General features: G+C 39.6%; 1 protein-coding gene across 5 annotated transcripts in view; it reads left to right on the plus strand.

The window, feature by feature from the left end:
- Window positions 1-4418: 4418 nt before the first annotated feature.
- LOC121180976 (phospholipid-transporting ATPase ABCA1-like) overlaps window positions 4419-21291 on the plus strand; it is a 40293-nt gene continuing 23420 nt past the window's right edge. For 2 of the 5 annotated variants that reach the window (XM_041036695.1, XM_041036696.1), the window contains exons 1-8: window positions 4419-4567; window positions 8688-8796; window positions 10111-10204; window positions 11562-11703; window positions 11964-12082; window positions 16609-16730; window positions 18681-18872; window positions 20687-20776. In XM_041036695.1, coding sequence (XP_040892629.1) covers window positions 4521-4567; window positions 8688-8796; window positions 10111-10204; window positions 11562-11703; window positions 11964-12082; window positions 16609-16730; window positions 18681-18872; window positions 20687-20776 — 915 coding nt within the window. In that variant the 5' untranslated portion in view covers window positions 4419-4520. Of the gene's footprint in view, window positions 4568-7949; window positions 8168-8254; window positions 8274-8687; window positions 8797-10110; window positions 10205-11561; window positions 11704-11963; window positions 12083-16608; window positions 16731-18680; window positions 18873-20686; window positions 20777-21291 lie in introns of those variants that run through there. The other 3 variants (XM_041036698.1, XM_041036697.1, XM_041036699.1) reach the window with 3 other exon arrangements.

Below are 21291 nucleotides of genomic sequence, written 5' to 3' on the forward strand. Positions count from 1 at the left end.
CATCGTCTGTCTTTATACGTGTAGACAGCTCTGGAGCTTCTTTGATGGATTAAGACTCTAATCACTCTGATTGAGGATCCTGAAAACAAGGATTTTGTTTTAATGAGACCCCATACCAGTAGACATCACTGTACCCCATCCACATCACATCTAAATGGACTGGGCAGAACTTGCTGTACCAAGCACAGTTTTATGCAGGTTATCATGTTCTCTTATTTTCAGCACTTAAATGTGTTGAAACTTGCAAGGTCAAAGGATAAAGACAAATTCTGCAGTTTACTAAGTCAAGATTATTGAAAGAGCAAATTCTTTGTGGTGTTTGAGTAGAACAATTAATACTCGTTAGATAGTTTTATGAACATCTGACCATAAAATGCAACTTTCGTGAAGATTTACAGGTCATGCCATTGGAGAACTATTAAAGCAGACGGAGTGGAAGCATTGGGATGATTTAATTTAATAATACATTTCCTTTTATTTTATTTTTTTACTGCATCTCCTCTTGATACAGATTTAAGTGGAAAAGAAAAAAAGAGCAATTCAGATGTCCACCATCTTTAAACTAATTGCACCCTTAAGCAACAAGAACAGATTAAAACACAGTGGAGGCAGACTAGCCTAGATAATCACTGCCAGATGGTTGTCATGTTCTTTGTACATTAGTAAGCCAGGACTGTACACCAGGCTCCTGTAGCTTCTATCAATAAAAGCTAACCATGACACAAGTAGGTTTAGAGTCCAAGAGAATTTCCGCTCTTTGTTCTGAGGATTTGTCGATGGTGCAGTCAAAAAGTTAATGATGGTGTGAGTGAGGGGTCAGCCGTGGTTGAGTTTTAATTTTTTGTGAAGGTGGTTTTTCTTTTACAATATACAGTACTGTGTCATAATGCATTGAATATAACAGCTACAGCTACAGTGCAGCTTTTTAAAACCAGCCAGATGAACCAGCCATTGTTGTTCTAATTAATGCACCGCTGAGCTGTTTTGGCTTAAAAAATGTACGATGATCAGCAGGCATCGTTAACGTGTAACATAAGGAGTGTTAGTTGTGCAGCCTTGTGTGCTTTCTCCCTCTAGACCCCAACTTTGTCTACATGAACAGAAAATACCTCTCATTATTTGTGCTTGTACAATATCATCCCACAGACTACCTTTTTAGTTCTGTTCAATCTGGTGTGGGTGGCAGGCAGCCGCTCAGTCAGACTAACATCCGTGTCTGATGACATGTGAAGTGTTTTACAGTTGCTCCCGAACAGAATGTTGTTGGACAGTAGCGTGGTCCTGTCGTCCCGAGGCCACATCAATACAGTCATGCTATTGTTTAGCCATGCTCAGTGAGGTGGAAAAGTTTTTGGGATACTTTCATGAAAGAGTGGAAAACAAGACAGTGGAAAACTGAGTGCATATTAACTCTATGCAGGAAGGCACACACATACACTTCACTGCAACACAGGTCATTTTAATTCTTTTTGATTCTTGGAAATGATGATGTGAATATTCATGTTTCACAAAAAAGTCTGGTGTTAGAGGGCATTTGTTCAATACCTTAAGTCTGAGCATGTGTGTGTGCTTGCATGTCTTTATGTTCATCCCTGTCCTATATAATCTAAGGTAGAGATGAGAAAGTACATGAATAAAAATTTTTAGGAATATCCATTTGAATGCTGCATACGCTTATGTATAATTCACTGATCAGAGTGAAGTTCATTTTCAAATTGAAACACATGAATGACCAGGAGTGACAACCAGTCACACTGGGTTCTGACAAAATAAGAAACACTTTAACTGGTTTCAAAAGAACTGGTCTCAGTCAGAGAAGTTATGCTACACCCCCAAAGGGAAATTAGTTGTTCAATCAATCAGTCAATTGGCGGCAATGACACAAGGGATACAAAACATGAGCTTTGCAACAACAGGACTGAGGCAAGACACAGCAGCAAGAACAAGGTGCAAAATGAAGCAATGAAGGTTAAAAATAACAGCAGTAAGTACCAGTTCTAACCATATGTTTCAGTTTTATTCTCACCACTGTTTTTTTACCAGTGAACAGTTTTACAGTGCAATTCCAATCCAATCAGCCAAACGAGTGGCAGCAGTGCAGTGCAAAAAAATCACTAAGCTACAAGTCGGGAACCTTTCAGTTAATGTTGATGTTAATGTAGAAAAATGTGATCTCAGTGCCTTCTACCATGGCACTGAGATGGCCATGATTGTTTGTTTGAGTGTTTCTAAAACTGCTGATCTTTTCACACACAACAGTCTCTAAAGTTTAACTGAGAATGGAGCAAAAAACAAAAAGCACCCAGTGAGCAGCAGTTCTGTGGACAAAAACACCTTGTTGATGAAAGAGCTCAGAGGAGAATGGACAGACCAGTTGGAGCTGACAGAAAGGCTACGGTAAGTCAGATAAGCACTCTTTACAACTGTGGTGAGCAGAAAGTTTAAGTTTACTACTTCATTGATCCCTCAAGCTGGGGAAAGAAAAGCATCTTAGGATAAGCAACATGTGGTAAGATCAGAATTTAGTGTCAACAGCCTGAATTCATGGACCCAACCAGCCTTGTGTCAACAGTCTGGGACAGTGGTGGTGGTTTAATGATGTGGAGAGTGTTTTCTTGGCTCATTTCAACTTAATCAATCATGGTTTGGATGCCACAACCTATTTGAGTCTTGTTGCTGTGCTGTACCATGTGCATCCCTTTACTGCCGAAGTTCACCATCTTCTAATGGCTACTTCCAGCATGATAATGCACAATGTCACAAAGCAAAAGTCGTCTCAAACTGGTTCCATGAGCATGACAGTGAGTTCAGTGTACTTCTCAGATCACGATATCTGAATCCAACAGAACATCTTCGGGATGTGGTGGAATGGCAGAGTTGCAGCTTGAATGTGCAGCTGACAAATCTTCAGAAATTATGTAATGCAGTCATGTCAACATGGACCAGGATCTCAAAGGAAGCTTTCCAACATCTTGGTGGAATCCATGCAGAAGAACTGAGGCTGCATTGAGAGCAAAGAGAGCCCCTACCCAGTATTGGTTTGGTGTTCCTGATTACAGCCTTAGTTGTGTATTGCTGCAAGCTTCACTGCGCATGGCCTGCTATCTTGGCCCTGCTGAGGTCTAAGTCTAGTTTTGATGGATGAAAGCAGCAAGTGCAAATGAAGCAATGGGCAAGTTAACATCCATCCATCCATTTTCTAAGCAGCTTACCCTGTTCGGGGTCATGAAGGACTGGAGCCTGTTGCAGCACACATTTTGTGAGAAGCAGGGTACACTAAGGATGCCAGTCTGTCACGGGGCTAACACACACACACACAAATATATAACCACATTCACACTCACCCACAGTAATTCTTTTTCGGAAGAGTCAAGAGGAGGAGGAAGTCACAGGAGTCATGTTTGATTTGAGAAAGGATTGCACAGAGACTTGGAGAGACAAGACTGATTAGAGTGTTGACAGTTTGTAGTCTGAAAACAGAAGTATTTCAACAGCTCTATTTTATTGATAGCAATTTCACTTCTGTTTACATATTTTACTATATGACATGAACTATCCCACATACACCCACAAAGAATTTAGAAGCTGTAGATTTGTGTTTTTTAGATGCAAAACTCCTGCACAGTACTCACATACATGTTGACATAAATCCACTTAACAGTTCATTTCCTTTACATTTATAGTTGCATCTGCATTGCTTATGCTTTGATGTCCATGTTCTGATTTGGTTCCTCATTGTCATGCCCCATTGCTTTGTTTTATATCCAGAGTTTCATAGATTGATAGGCAGACAGTAGCGTGTTCAGTAGAGACAATACAGACCAATCCAAACAAATGAAGCAATAAAAAACAAAGTAATAAAAAAAAACAACAACAAGCAGACAGACTAAATAACAATAAGCAATAATGACTAATAACAGAGTAAAGACTAAATATAGCAAGCAGGTAATAGGACATGGCACACTAATGACAAGCAGATGAGGCATAGTACACCAGCCGCTGTAAACTGGAAACTGCTTATGAATGCACATATTGTCAGAGGGCAAATTGCAAGTGGAGGTCATGTAAGTAGGTTTTAGACAATATTCTCATAATATATAACATGATATAAAACAATATAATATGATGATCACTCAAATCCTCTCAACCATATATCTGGTATATCTAGGCTTCTAATAATGATGATGATCATTATAATTTTAGTGGCAGTTAACAGTAGCTTTGGTCCAGCTGCACGATGCGTAGATGTATGGATGAGGCTGCGAGGCGTCGCTGGCCCTTTAAGAGATGTTTTGACGCCGCACGTGCTTGCCTTATATGGGAGCAGCAACAAACGTTGACCGTTAGTTACCTCTGCCGCTGCTCAGCTCTGCTCCGCATCGAGCGGCGCTATAAAAGCTTGCTGGAGGAAAAAAAAACTGTTTTGTCAGACACTGAGACATAGAGCAACAGAGGGCTGTAACGGTGGAGGAGTGCAGTTTATTCACCATTTCTTCGTTCTAGATGAGGAATTTCAATTTATGAAAAGAGAAAAAGTGGATATTCACACCGTTCAGGATCAAGGTCGGTGAGTTTTGAGTTTTTTTGTTGATGTTGTTTAGTTTAGGTATTTTTTTTTTTGGAGATGGGGAGTATTTGTGAGTTTCCTTGTATGAGCAACAAAGAGATGTATGCCACCGTGTCACAGCCAAAGCATATTTTCATATCACTGTTTGTTCATATATTGCCTGCTTAATGTTCGGTTTTTAACTTGAGAGTAATTTAACGTCAAAAACCAAAATAATTTTGGTCTTGAATGCAAATTCGCACCCGATAATTATTAACGTCACAAAATGAAACAAGCTCTGCAATGTGCTGCATGGACGTTATATGTTCAAAACAATACCGTTAATTAGGTGAAATGACAAGTGTTTTCTTTGCTGCTTTTTGCTCTTTTGTCATGTATGTCAGTCTCTGCGCTCGTCTGTGAGTGGGGCTAATGTCAAGGTAGCTATAGTCTTAACACGGCTTCCGGTGATGTAGCCCCAAAATAAAAGCCTCTTTGTTGCGATGTCTTTATGTGCTGCAGATTATCAGCCGAAAATAACAAAATGATAAGTAAAAAAAATAAAAATATCGTCTCTGTCAGCCTTGCTTTTCTTCGGATTCAACACATAGCGCACCTTGTACGCACCATAAATACCCGCTGACCAGTCGTTTCAAGTCACATTTGTTGCAGCTTAATGCTGAAGGCTCATTCGCCGTACTTGTAGGTTAATTTTGACTGACTTGACGCTGCTGTGGCTCGGCATCGCGGAGCTGAATGACCGACAGTAACCTCAGTTCAACAGAACAATGAAGCACAAGCACAGAAGTCAGTCACTCAGACGCCGAATTTGAACAGTCTGTCAAAATGTTGACATTGGATCGCAGTACTTAAAAGTGGGCTCTTTATGACTGTTAATGGTAACCTGTTTTTCATTCATCTCATTTGTTTCTCTTTTTTCCGTATATGTGCGAGGACAGCGCAGTAATGTATTGTTTTTAGTGTTTTTATCAGTGTATATGTCTGCAGGTGAGCTGCAGCGTCGACGGAAAGCATCTGCTTTCTGTTTTTATTCATGCTTTGAAGGAGAAAAAATCTCTTTCATGTAACAGCATCGACAGTCTTACATTGTCTTTTTTTTGCCATCGTCTCTGGCAAAAAAAATGACATAGTTTTCCATTTTGAATGACCTGTCAAGTGTGTTCAGAAAACAAGAAACAGGGAGACAATGGAGTTGATGGAAAAAAAAATATCCTGTATGAGTGTGATATAACACGTGAGCGAGGATTGATGGTAAACAAGTAGAAAAATGAAAGATAGTGTGTACCACTAGAGGCGCCCTGGCTCTGCACCAAATTGGGCTGCTTAGCACTCACTACATAAAACCCTCTTATCTCTGCATACGATGTATTTTCCGCCAGTGTTGACCAAAAATCAGACTCTTCTTGGAGATGAACTGTAAACCGACTCAAGCCATTCAGTTATTATGATTACAGAAAATGTCAGTAGAATCAAGCTCTTGCAAGTCAGATGAAAATCAGGTCTTTAAATAGGCAATAAACATGTGCACACGGTGTTCTGTTACGGCACCAAGTCCCGGAATGAAGCTGGAAGAGTTGTAGAGGCACAATTTATTTCAGTGGTCTAAACTGGCAGCCAGAACCTATAAGGATGAAGTGAGGGAAGAAACAAGGGAAAAATCCATTTAATGTATGTAAAATGTGGCAAAAGTGTAAACTGTATACACTGGTTTCAACCCACTCATACAGAAAATTTGCAGACCACAATATGGGCATGTAGGTGGTGTTTTCTTCACTTTTTTTCACTCATTCATTTCATAGGATTTGTATAGTAGTGTAGTGCAGTGCTTTCAGGAACAATATATATATATAAAGAAGCTGCTGATTTGTGACCAAAGGCAAGCTTGTACGAAAATGCTTGTCTGTTTTGTTAAGGGCTGTTCAAGAGTTCCTTATTGTGTCCTTGTTAAATCATGTTAAATCATCTGATCTGTTTTTGCAATTAGCTATTATTTTTTATTCAATGACATTGTCAGTTGCGGTGTTGTTGTTGTTTTTTTCGGTAAGTCTGCAGCAGGTATTTTATATTGTTTCTCAATGAAACAGTTAAGTGTGTGCACTGAGTGCTGCCATTAAATAGAATGACTCATAGAGAAAACATGTACCAGGACAGCAGGTATTGTACATTGGTCACTGTGTTGTTTGTTGATCCCAAAGTTCCTGTTGGTTTTTATTGCAACATATCATACATTCCAGTGTATTTATTTAAAAGAGCCAGTTGCATTTAAAAGGGAAAATGTGTGCAATGCAGCTCAGTTCATGGTATTAAAAGTTAAATGGTGTTAACATTTGTATTGTGTTTTATTTTGAATATTTTTGATAGTTACTGTGTTATCTTTTTGGCCATCCCTGCTGGTGGAGGGGAAAATTGCTTAATGCCAGAGGGCATAAATTCTAGCAGTAATGTTGTAAATTAGTTTCACCTTGCAAGTAAGTGGGGACTGCTGGTGAAGTCATTAGTTGTGAATACAGTATCAATATGGTTGCCTTGGGGGTGGGGGAAGTGGTGTAAAACCATAGAAAAGTGATTTTATCCTTTGATTAGGGAAGGGATATTTTTTATCCCACAAGCAAATGATTAGTGGAGAACTTCATGTTTGAGCCTTACCGTGTCGTTGACATCGTCGTGCTGTCATTCCACTCTCTATGACCAGTCAGCTTTATTCTGTATAAAGGACATTCAGCATAACAAACAGGATGGCCTTGATCCGTTGTCTTCAAGTTTGCCATCAAATTTAAAGTAGCAGCCACAAAAATGTGGCTGTAATGAGTATGAGAAGGAGTATTATGGGAGCTGTGATAATTTTAATAGCTAAAAGTTAAATGTTCGCTGTTACACAAGTTTTCTGCTTCAGATTACATAGATGGTTTCTTCATGTGCCGCAAACCATGATGAACTTAAATAAGGTGTATATAAACTCACAAAACTGCAGTATTTTGTGTCTTCTTCCTGGAACTTTGTTGTCTGAAGGATGGACTTGGTGGTCTGATCAGAGCGTGTTGCATAAAGATGTCTGAACAAATCCAAGGACTTTTGAATCTGCAAATAGAATAAACAAATAGGCATGAAAAAGTGCACGCCCCACACTTGTTTTTATACAGGGTGAATCACATGCCATTTACTAAATCTGACAAAACCTAGAGTCTAGCAAAAGAAAAAAAAAGAAAGTGTAAAAGCATATTTGTTGATTACAGTACTTTGAGCAAACCCACTAGTGCAATTTAATCAGTGGGTTGTTTTGTTTAGATTGAACAATGGGGGGGTGGGGGGGGGGTAAAACGATGTTTTATTTTAACATTTACATCAAATGCGTATAATGCTGAGGTGTTAACAGGGTGAAATTTGCGATGATTAAAGGATCACCAACAACTTTCACCACATAAAAACTGCCCACCACCCACTCATCCTCCCAGCTGAACTGTAACTTGACCTTTGAACAGATGAGTCTACATCAAGTGGACCTCAGTCTGCTGTGGTTAGGAGCCTTCTTCAGTCATCAGTCGACTTCATGTGCTGAGTGTTGCCGTGTTTTAGGCTGAGTGAAAAAGTCTTCTTCGATAGGTGAATGTCTTGTCATAATTATTTTCTGTCAGTAATAATTCTTAGTTTCTTATGGCATTTTAACGTATTTATGTTTTATCTTTTTGTTTTTAGAATAACCAGCCAGGTAATGCTTATTGTGTTGCTTCTTTTCCTTCATGATTTTTGTCATAGTGTTGGGTTTCCAAAAAGTTCTGTTTCTGACTTGCATTGGTTTTCAGGCCCTCGTTGCGGTATGAACAGCAGGATCTAACAGCCATATTTGGTGCCGTTGCGTAGCATTGGTTATGGCTATTGATGTAATGATTTTCTGTTCTGTTTTCACATCTTTTTTTTTTTTTGCGTATATGTATGGAAATAACGTTTTTTTTGTGAACCATATCTTTTTCCCCACAGGAACAAATCTGATCTATTGCAGGTTAGATAGGTGACTGCATTTACCCTGTAGCATTTTCACAGTGAGGACAGTGCTATTTGGTGATTTTGTCTGTTGTGCACGTAGAAGTTTGCCTTTCTTGACCCTGTCCTTTTGGGTTCACAGTGAGGAGCTGGAGCATTCTCAGCGAGGTTGGGAAGACTGCAATATGGCGGTCTCCACTCAACTGGGTTTGCTGCTTTGGAAGAACTTCACCTACCGACGGAGGCAGACTGTAAGTAGGAGTGCTTCAGATTACTGACTCACCGAAGCAATGGACTGGATGAGTACTCATTAAATGATACACTTGTTTGTTTTAAGTCTTCACTTTTGTATTTCTTTTTTAAAAAAAATTATTTTAGATTCCTTAGGATTGTTTATCAGATCAGAGAAGTTTTTACCTTTCAGTGCTGTGCTCAGTATCACTTATTCACTTTGAATGTGTGGTGCTAGATGGACTCATTAGCTTACACCACCATTTTCCTCTTGTTTGAAGTTACTTTGAAGTTACAGTTTTTTAGGTCTGTGCGCAAAAAAAAAAAAAACTACTAAACTTTCAAAGAGCAGAATGGATGGGTTCTGTTTTCAGTTCTCTTGTGTGACTCCCAATGAATGCTTTGTCTCGGTTGCATTTTTAGTGGGTCAACTTTGAATCAGAGATGATCTTTCCTGTACCACATGACTTGTGATAAAGGGAATACAAAGGCCTTCTACATGTTTATGTTTCTCCTCATTAAAATGCATGGATTGGTGGCAAATGCAGCCCACAACAATAGAAATGATGTAATTTTCCTCTAAGCCACTTGGACTGAAAAGCGTTAGTTTACAAATTACTGTGAGTCAGTCAGAGAAGTGATGATGACACATTTATATGTCAGATCCATTATCCAGTTACCGTTTTGTGCTGGTTGATGCCCACACACTCAGAGTCATGTTAATCAAATTCAGTTTCAAGCTGAAGCATAGTACTTCTTTATGTGTGAGGAGATTCATCTGCATACAATTAAGCCATTGGTCCATGAAGCAGAACCCTTTCCTCACAGTGACTGCTGTGGCTGCTTCACTCTTAGTCCAGTTATTTCCAACAAAGAGCTACAGTGCATTTTCTGAGACAGTGTGTTTATTCTTTATCCCCACGCTGCATGTCTGCCATGCTGGTTAAGGCTAAGACACAGGCAGCTGATGTAGAAGGACCATATGGAGCAGATGGACAAACACATAGTCCTCTAAACCCTGCAAACCTCTCTCTCTTTGTCTGTCTCTCCTAATTAACCCATATACTTTACCCAGACTCATGCTGGGATTACTGTATAAAGGACAACAGCTGACAGCCCCCTTCACACACACACACACACACACACACACACACACACACACACACACACACACACACACACACACACACACACACACACACACAAACACACACAAACACACAGTCACTGTTTTGGAATGATTGACTCATCTATTTCACAGGTTTTATGTCCCAGGAGTGTTAAGCCCTCTTTCATTTGCTTGATTAACATCCTTTTTTGTCTTCCTTTCTTAGATCCAGCTGCTGATTGAGATCGTCTGGCCCCTGTTCATCTTCTTCATCCTGATCTCGGTCCGAATACATTACCCGCCCTACGAGCAACATGAATGTAAGCAGATGTGAAGAGAGTGAGGGAGAGAGGGGTGGTAGTAGCCAAAACTGCCTTCACTGACCTTAGGACTGGTTGGGCAGAACAATTCCTTGATAGCAATGAAAAATGAACACAGCATTAAAAATGATTACATCTCATAAAAATTTTACACACGAATACGCTCTAATTTAGATTTTGTCTGTTATTATTGTTGTTCTAAAACATTTATACATCTATTTGTAGAGTTTGCATCTTGGGTTCTTGGGTCAGGTCAACATGTTAGTTATCCAAGGTTTCTATGTTTTTGTCGCAGAAGGATCTGTTGGATTTGTCAATATTTGTTCTCACTGTGTGAACATGTGACAGGACCTTCAGCTCCTGGAAAAGAATTACAATATTATCCGTCATCAGAGCTGGTTTCACAACTTTGACCACGTTCTAACTCAATAAGATTATCACTGGTCAAAAGCACCCAAAAAAAATGCTGTCAGCCTTTTTGGAAAGGACAACAGCCACAGCCAACTTGGGAAAGTTGTTTCAAGTTTATACTTGTTCACATACTCAGATTGACACGCACCTGCATTTGAACAAATCAAATGTAGGTATATAATCATTATGAGCTTGCATGTGAATGTTTTGTTGACCACCAAACCAGTTCCCTGATTTGGAATGAAAGCACTGACACCAAATGAAATTGTCAGTCAGTCCAAATCCAGTTAACCCAGTGAACTCAAAAGAACTATGTCAACTTCCTGACCCCCTTGTCACTTTATGTTGTATGCTTATCTTTTCTAAAGCTAGTTAACCTCAGTAATTTGCAGCGGTAACAGTAAAGTCAACTGATAAGAGTCCATACAATTGTTATCCAAAGATAAAGTCCGAACTTTTTAAAGCTAAATCCAGAGTCAGTGAAGGCCACAGTCTGTATGTTACAGTTTGCATGGATTATAATTTGCTGGAAAACTTATTTTTGTAATGAAAGGTTGCGGGATCTGTGGAAATGTTCTACACATGTAATTTCAGCTCTTTACTGAGTTTGTTCTACTGTGCCATGTTGGTTTTTGTACAGAGAAACTAACAATACTTTATCTAAAGGGTCTTTTTCTGCCCTTAAATGACTGACATGGTTATTTACAAACTGTGGAATGCTTTTTAGGGGTTAGGTTTTTTGATTTTTTTTTTGGTTAAGCTTAAAGTGGAATAGCTTCTAGCTGTGACAGTGCTCTTAAAATGGGAACATTCACCTTATTTTCAAGAGTAACAAAATTCCTAATATTCTAACTTTTGACCTCCCCTCTGTTTCACTAATATTCAGTTCCAAACTTAAAACGTATACAGTAATTACAATTAAATAATAACATGCTTCTTTTTCCAGGCCATTTCCCTAACAAGGCCATGCCCTCAGCGGGTACCCTGCCCTGGGTACAAGGCATCATCTGTAACGCCAACAACCCCTGCTTCCGCAATCCTACCCCTGGAGAGAGTCCCGGGGTGGTGGGAAACTTCAATGACTCTATGTGAGTAAAATGACCTTCATACTTAATTATAGTTAAACAAATACACTGCTCTGATGGATTCAAAGTGTTCACTTAGTGCAAAGAAAAAACAGTAGTAATATTATTCAGTCTTTTATCAGCATAACTGAACTCTGATTCAATAGCAAAATTAATTGTTTAACAGAACTGAGAAGATATCCTCTCAAGCTTTAAATTGTCTAGCAATGTGTAACAGTGTGTTTGTTTGTGTCTCTTTCTTGTCTCTCTGTGGACATCATCAGAATCTCCCGTCTGTTCATCGATGCCAAAAAGATCCTGCTGTACACTCAGAATGATAAGAGCTACGAGGGCTACAAGGGACTACTGAGGGCTCTCAGGAAGTTGCAGAAGAACACTGCCCGTAAGGACACAACTTTGATTATCCCCTTGTTCCGTGTTGTCAGAATTTTTGAATGACCAGCTGACCATTGACATTGATCGCCCATTCATTAATTTTTCTTGCTAGTTTTGCCATTTAAACTAAAAGGACACGTCTACATAACAGCACATATTGTGTATCAAAGAAGGAAGACATAGTTTTTGTTAAGATATTTAAGTCTCCCCAAAAGCAAAACTGGCTCACAAATGCTACTCTTAATAATTTTTTACATGAAAGATTCTTGTTTCCAATGTAGTTCTAAGACTCTTAGAATTTAAATGTAAAATTAAAAAATAAGACATGGCATAATTAATACAAAGTGAGTGACGCTTAAATAATTGCAGATCAACAAATCAAGAAACAAACGATTAGTAGTTAGTTATAATTAGTTAAAGTGACTTTTCTCGGTCACTTCTGCAGCATAGCAGCTGATGTAACTGATGTCAGCTCTGAGTCTTCAGAGACTTGTCGAGGGTGTAACTTGTCCCTCTCTTATCACTGCCTGCCAGCCGTGGTGGGCCCATCTCCCAAAAGGCAGTAAGTGTTGCCCACTCTTATCACATCCACATGGTGGTCGAAGACCGGAAAAAACAGAAAACTGACACCACCCTGACACTCACCGTACAATCACGACACAGATCTGGTAGTAAAATGCCACGTTGTTCTGACTTTAATGTTGCTGTGCACAAGGACAGATCACAGACGTTGTCTTCCACTGATAAAGTTCATCTTATTCTGACGACTCTGTTATTAATTTTCCAAACACATTCAAACGTTATCTTAAATGTTAGTTTCTGGAGCAACATTTTGAAAAAACAAGATAAAGATGGAGAGAGTCATCATCATGACCTTGGCTGTTGCGGAGCAGAGCAAGATCATCTTTCTAAAATAACATCTTGTTGATGCCCCCACTGTGCTGACTCAGTCAAAGCAACCTGAAAATAGGAAAGAGGGCTGCAATGACCTCTGCACTTACTTTGCTTCACTTCAAGAGACAAGTCAAACAAACACAGGACAAACATACAAACATTTTTTTTTAATACTGTATAAAGTGGAGAATAATAAGGCAAGGAAGGGCATTAAAGGACAGGAACAGTAAACAGCACTGACGTAACTACTGACCTCAGTTAATTGCTATAGTGAAATGAGGGAGTCTAATTAGACTGTGCTGTCTTTTTGTTTGTTCCATTAGTGCTGCTTTTCTACAGCAATATTTCTCTCATGCTTTTGTGATAATCAGTCCATTTAGTTTCTATAAATAGAAGAGTATTAGCTTGGTTTCCCACCAGACCCCAATGTAAGGGTATCTTGAGCAGAGTGTACCATCAGAAATTATGCAACAAAGCAGAACAATCAAGGTTCTTGTTGTTTTGGCTACCGTCTGATCTGTTAGCCCAGAGCTACAGTACGTTATGCAAAGGTTCCTACAAAGCATAGCATGGCCTGAAAATGGAGAGAGTGCACATCAGAGGAAATATTAAAAATTATTGTATATGTAAAAATATTAATTTAATTCTTAATTGTAAATAAACTCATTTTTAATTGTAATTAGGTTTGCAGTATACATTACAGGTCATTAATTACCAGTAAAAGATCCTCTTTTCATCAGCTATTGATGGGTCATTACATTTTAACTGGAATGAGCAGAGCTAAGGGTCTGCACTGATTTTTTTTTTTTTTTTTTTTTTTTTTTTTTTTATCTTAATGAGCCTTTGGTGCATCTGTGCACTTCATCACAATTGATTTCTAAATGCATGGTGGTCTGGCAGTGTTCAATCCCATATCCCACTCTATATTTGTCTTTCATCCACGTGAGGGAATGTGCTGACGTAGTGTGGGGACAGTCATGATGCAGGAGAACTCAAACAGAACTGGTGCTGCTGCTGCTGCTGGTGCAGCGTCACACTATAGGCACAACAGCGTGGTTCAAAGAGCCCCTCACGTGTCTGTTAATAATTCAGCAACTGACCGGTCGGCAAATGAGATTTACACTGACAGGGAAGGTGGGCTAGGAAAGGCCAGGGAGAGGTATAAGCGTTTTCCCTATAGTATAACAAAATAAATCACCCAGGATTTTTTTTTCTTTTTTTTTAATCAGGTGTAATGCATTTCTGATTTATGAGATAGTACAGAATGAAAATCAACAGACATTTGAACATTTTAAGAACAGTGACATGAAAAATTTTGAAGGAAGAAAGGATTTCTTAATGCCAAATAGATAAGTAGATGAGAGAGACATATTTTCATACGCCACATGTTTGCATCTTATCTTCCTGTTCTGTTCAAAAAAGTGAAGCTGAAAGTGGAATTGCATAATAGAGGAGAACGTCTTATATTTTTAGCCTTTCACCACCTTCATATTTTATCTGGCTGGCTGCTTTAAAAGGCTCCATTTGATTCAGAGGCTTGACGTGTCTGAACTTTTAAAGGGAGACTCCAGACTTTTAACTGTACATACACACAAAATCACACACACAGGTCCTCGTACCTCTATCTTCATAAGGACTAAATTCATTTCTTATCACTTACCATAAACAGCAGCCGAACGTGTCTACATCAACCGTTGATTTAACCTTATCCCAATATCTACAACCTAAATGTAGCATCACTTCTCAGAAATGTACTGATTGATAAGGTCTTAAGCACAAATAACCCCTCACAAACAGCTCACCCACAGTCAGACGTGCTCAGATACAATACAGCAAGTTATTTTTCCTACCAAGTCTCTACATCGAAACAGTCCATGCAGTACAAAGCCATTGTGTGAGTTGATTTCTCTGCTGTCAGAATTCATGCAGCAGCCATCTTTTGCTGATCTGACTGCCAAGACATTTAGGTATGCTACGTTGTTAGCCAAGTGGTGGGAAATTTGGGAAAATGTAGTTCCACAGAGATCGTAACCTGTTTGTGGATTAGTTTGGCCAGAGGTGACACTGCTTTTTAACGTGTGTTGATTTAAAACAGGATTGGCACCAAGCAGAAGCATGTACAGACATGTAAGTGTTAATGTAGGGCTTGCCTTTGTATCCAGCCTGATTCACCATAGGAAAAGAAAAGCACACAAACAAACACAGATAAGGTTTGTTACTTCTTACGTTGTCTTACCTCAAAAAACGTTTCTGTTTCTGATAACTCAGGGGATTTAGACCACTTAGGCAGTGCAAATAAGGACAAACACACATAGATAAGATAAAACAAGGAAATGAAATGTACACATACACACACGCAAGCACCTTTGCTGACCACACAAAGTGCTGCTAGACTTTCCATTTTAGCAGTCTAGTCTGCACCATCCAGTCTGGTGTGTCCTCAAGGGCCTTTGGATGCAATGCACCATGGGAACTGTGACTTCCTTCTGGGACACTGATTAGACCTTATTAGCACTCCCTGGTTGTTCACCCCTGAGAGCTGAGGCCACATACATGTACACAGAGACACAGGTGTACAGTGACACACACTCACACCTCAGACTCAAATAGCACACACTCTGCTGCACAGACACAGACACAGTAAGGGAGATAGACACCAGACATGTGCGCCCTCAACACACAGAAACACACTGTTCTCTTTCACTTCCTCCCAAAGGGGCGCTCAGTTCAGTAGAAGCAAAGTGTTTCCTGTTTGTCTGTGTGTGTGCGTGTGGATGTCATCTTATAGCAATAAAAGATGAAAATAGATAAAGATTTACCGGAGATGAAGGGAAGAGTAAGGAAGAGGAGAAGGAGGGGGAGTAGAAAGATATTTTAAAAACAAGCTGTCAAAGTTCAACTCTGTATTATGAAGTTGTGAACAGTCTGGAAGAGAGCAGAGTTTAACAGAAGAGACAACAGGTGAAATGCAGATCAAGAGAAATTTAGGAAGGAAGAGTGTTTGGGAGAAGGAGAGAGAGGGAGAGAGAGGAGTCCCACCACTTGGCAGTATCTGGGCCAAAGTGGAATGCTCTATAGTAACCCCTGACTGGAGTACCCAGAGCTAAGGAGAAGTGAGCAGTGCGTGTTTGTGTGTATGCGTGTGCAAGCGACTCAGGCCAGTTTCAGAAATGGTTTGACTTTCTGAAAGTGCAAAATGCTCTCAGAGCGCAGTAAAGACAGTATGTGTCTATGTTTGTAAAATCATTTTTCAAATATACCATTTGACTTGGGATCAATCATTTAATCCAGTTAAATATTTTCATATTCACACATTGTGTCCATTTGCTATTGGCATATTACATATTGCGCTTATTGCTCATAATTAAATCACACATTCTTTCACTGGGGTTTCCACTGGTCATAGAACATCTAGAATATTAAAGACTTCTGGGAAGTCTGGGAATTTGATACATTCTGCTATACACCAGGATAAATTTTATAATTTGTTTCGCTCAGTCATTGCATTAAATTTAAGGTGGAAAAGTAAAGGAATCCTGCTGATTGACTTGATGTTGATATCAGCTACCAAATAAAGATGCCTTATTTTTTGTGTCTCATTGCTGGTTGAATTAATACATCCACTTTTTCCCCCCATAGGTTTCAAGTTGAAGGACTTTTTGCAAGATAATGAGACCCTTTCCCACTTCCTGCACCACAATGCTTCACTGCCTCATCACGCGCTGAAGCAAATAGTGGAGGCTGATGTCAATCTGGAGAAGGTAAACTATTACAGTTACTAACAATTTTTTTAATAAACCCCTATGTATATGTTTAGTTTTTAGAATGCAAATGCCCTTCTTCTATTCACATACTCCAGAGCCTAATAATAAACCCTTCTCCCCCATACCTCAGCATTTCCCCTTCAGTAAATGATAATAATCACTGACTAACTTGAAATTTCTCACAAAAAATAGTGAATTTTCGTAAATGAAATGATTAATCCACATGGGAGAATGTTTCATAATTACCAGCCTCCACCAGTATCAGCTGCTCATATTGCCTCAGTACCAAAGCAGACAACAGTACAGTATTATACTCTATACAGCCTCTTTGTTGTGTCCTTTTCACATATGAGATAATCATACTCCCCTGGCCATGGTGCTCGTGCATAAATCCAGTGACCTTGGCTCGACAGCATCTGTTGGGCCACAGCACTCTGCTGTGGCACAGCTAAGCCCTTAATACCCAGCAGAAAAATCACTGTGGGTGGGGGATAGGTGGGTGTAGAGGCACCTAACCCCCCCACGCGCACACACACACACACACACACACACACACACACACACACACGCACACACACACCTCCTCTGGTCCCATTCAAATCAAGTTTATTTGTATAACCTCATATCACATACATTTACTCATTATGCTTCCCAGGTCCACCCCAACAACAGCTCCCAACCCAGCCCACTACATCATCCCTGCTTTGCGATTGGAGATCTGGAGTCACATGACTGCTCCGCTTCCCCTCCCCCCAATTTCTCCTCACGTGCAGAGACAGAGAATGAAAGACAAATTCACGTTACACCATTTGATTCTGTTCAATTCATGCCTGTCTCCCATACATCTCCTGATAAAAGAGGATGTAATATAGACTATAGGGCAAAGAGTATCCATTAGTCAGGATGGTCAATAGAAACATAAAGAGTGAGAATCAAGGGAGGCTTATTATTGCTGTTATGTGGAGTCGAACCCATTTTGTCACTTGTTTGACAGCTTTTCTGCAGCAGCGTTCCAATCTTCCAAACTGACTGCTGTAAGCCCCGATGTTTCTCCAATGAAAAGATTACCAGCATGTGATAGACATGGTGGCATAACACAGACTGGTCAAGGACATAACTCAGTGTGCTCCTCTCTCTCTCTCTTTCGGTCTTTCTCATGCACACACACACATGTATATGAACATCTTGACTCTGTCCAGTCCTTGAACGCTCTTATGTCCCAGTAAAACAGCATTTGTTATTCTGTCCGCACAGGCTCAGCTGTGTTTTCTCTTCCAAATAATGTGTTTAACCAGTTTTCTAAAAGGCAGGTAAACAAGCATTTTTAAATGACAAAAATAATTTTATCTAAAAGAAAAATTAAAAATGTAGGGCATATTTTTATCATCAAATGAATTCCTTAGAGTAGACTTTTATTTGGATTACAGTGTTTGTCAGACAGCTTTACTGAAGATATCGTTGGTATGCCCCAGCGTTGACATTCATAGCATTTCTTTCTTTTGTGGTTGCTCTGGTTAATATCTTTCTGTGAGTGGGATTGTTTAGTTCTCATGGCCAGGTTTTAGGAATGTATTTTTTTTGGCCTGATACATAGCTATAAAAAGTCAAGAGCAGCCATCAAAAAACTGGGTTGAAACACACATTTATGCAGTAGCACTTGTAAAGGCGTTTGACTGTCATGTGAAAATGTTCTTTTCTATATATCCTTGTATTTGCTTTTAAAGGGGAAATAGATTAATAATTGAATCATCTTAATATTTACTGGCAGGATGCATGTTGCATGTTTCAAAGTAAAACATTTAATGTGTGGTATTTATTTAAAATGAAGACTGAGCAAACTGTATATTTTATCTCCTCCTGTATCATCTCACAGTATCTAATATGCATGTCCTTTCATAATTCTTTATTCTATCTGAACCATGTGCTCTTTTTTCTTTCTTTGTCCAGGTGCTGACTAAAGGTTTTGGCTTTCATCTCAGAGACCTCTGTAACACCACGCCGCTGGAGGAATTTGTCCACATTGCTGACCACAACGTGTCCCGTATGACTCAAGAAATTATCTGCAAGTCCTCCAGTGACTGGCTTAACAAGGCCCAAAGCCACTTCCTGTCCAACTTGGACTTCCTCAAACCCATTCGGGTGAGTTCAACTGTCGAGGCACACACATTAATCAGTTGTAGAGTGCGATGGTCACCTGTTCAGTAACTGCCTGGGTTAGATTTTTCCATCCCAAATGGAAAAATCAAGTGTCACTGCTATTTTATTTGTTCTAAACTCTGTGTTCCTTTCAGCAACTTGGGTGTTTACTGAACATGAGCAGGGACATTATGAATAAGTGCACGCACAAAGATACACAAGAGAAAACGCAAACACATCCGCATGTTGATCCTGCACCTCAGAGACTTGCTGTAATTGCCTTTTGGGGTCATTTTACAGTGACTGCTAAAAGGGAGCCAATAGCTGTGACACTAATATTATGTGACAGGAGGAATCACTGTTTGTATAACTCTGGCATGCAACCCCCAATCAAAGCCAGACCCCATATTCATCCATTTAAAGTAAATCCCTGATCCCTTGTTTTTTCTGGGTACTACTTTTTCTCCAGCAACTACTTTTTTGTACTCGTTTTCCCTCTTCCTCCCATCCTCTTTCCTCCTGTTCCCGTCCGTCATCACTTTTCCCATAAAACCCATGACGTACATGTGAGTCACGATGGTGAAGGATGGTAAGAGGTTAAAAAACATTGTGTTCTGCTGTACTAATCTTTAGAGAGAGCAACAGACAAAGGAAGTGAGACAGAGGATGTTTTTTTTTTTTTTTTAAATCATCACTGTTAGAAATGAATCAAGTCAACAGTGCTTCATAACATAGATCCTTGCTTTGGTTGCTGTGCTGTTAAAGAGAATTGAAAAGCCTTTTTTTTCCTGGTATGAGAATGAAGTCAGTTTCTGGGTCACTGTGGACTTGATTCACCCAAAAAAACATCTTGTCCTTCTTCTTCTTCTTTGTCCAAACATTGATGCAAGAGTGGAAATTTCTTTCCAAAAGTCACAAAACTGTGTAAAAAGTGAGGTCAGGAACTCTTACATAATTCAGCTCCCGTTAGTGCATGTGTCAGAGAGAGAGAGTGAGAGAAATTGTTTTGGGAAAAGAAAACAAAGACTGGAGAGTGAGCAAATAAGAGAGAGGACATAGCAGAAAGCTACAGTATCTTTCTCTCTTGCCAGGCGGCTGCTCTGTCTTCAGTGACACCTGTGTTTTATTGAGTGTCAAGCGTTCCAGCAGCTGACAGCTTAGTGTGATAGACGAGAACACCCATGCCCACACACACACACAGACTCTCACTCAGAGCAGTTTGACGGACAGGAACACAGGAGGTCAAAGCCACGCTGACCTGTTGTTCTTTCTCAGCTCCCCACTTCCCTCCCCATAGACCCAAAAGTTGTTGTTCTTCTTTATTTCCCACCTCTCCTTTACCACAGCTTTCTTTTCTCCCCTCACCTTCCTTTGCTTGTGTAACGAGACTATTCCTGCGCACTGCATTTTATCATGCCACATGAGAGAAAGCACACAAAGGAAAAATGTTATGATACCTGTGGAGAAGTTTCAGAATCAATACTAACGTGGGTAAAAATGTTATCAATTTTAACAGAATAATTAAGGACAGAAATAAGATGATAAGAAATCAGCTAAATATCAAGCATACACTATGGAGTCTTAATGGATAACAAGTCTAAAAAAAACAATGTAAAAGATGAACATGAAGGGCACATAACAAGTAGCTGTCACAAATTACACATTGTTTACATTTCAGTTACATTTCTATTTTTGATTTTGAGGTTTTTCTGGCTTCCTTCTTCCCCTGCATGTCTTAATTCAACACTCAAACCAGAAATACAGTAGAAGGTCTCTGCATCATATTAATGATCCCCCCTCTCTCTCTCTCACAACAGAAGGATGTGAGGTCAGACCCCAAAGTCGTTCAGGAAGTCTCAGCTGCAACCGACAATCTTCTGGAGAACCTCGGAGCACTGGCCGTGGAGGTAGATAACACACACAGTTCACACTACCCACACGTTATAACAGGTACAAACAGGACTACTGAAGTATTTGTTTCCAAAGTTCAGTCTTCAGTAGTAATGTTTGTGAATAAAATCAATTCTTACCGAGAATTAGCCCTTGGTGAAGTTGTTTCAGTCATTGTACACGCAGTCATTTAGTAGCAGTGGAAGTTTGGGTCACGGCCATGTCAGAAAGTACATTCTGGTAAAAACTTGATTTGGGAGGTTCAGTGTGATTTGAAGGAAGGGGAAAGATCCCTAGTCAAGTCAAGGCACACTACTTCACTGTAATAGTAAAACAGATTTTTTGCCAAACTTACATTAACATGGTTGCATGTTTAAAAACAAGACTGATGCCCATCAACTCCATGCTAGTTTTTCTCAAGGTCAACCAGCAGATGCGTGTCGATATGAGTCTTGTTTGTGAACATTCAGACACATTAAGGCTTTATTCTTTTATTCTACCACCAAAAGTGCTTTGATTTTCTGCAGGTCTC

The sequence above is a fragment of the Toxotes jaculatrix genome, chromosome 4 (assembly GCF_017976425.1).
Source record: "Toxotes jaculatrix isolate fToxJac2 chromosome 4, fToxJac2.pri, whole genome shotgun sequence".
NCBI lineage: Eukaryota > Metazoa > Chordata > Actinopteri > Toxotidae > Toxotes > Toxotes jaculatrix.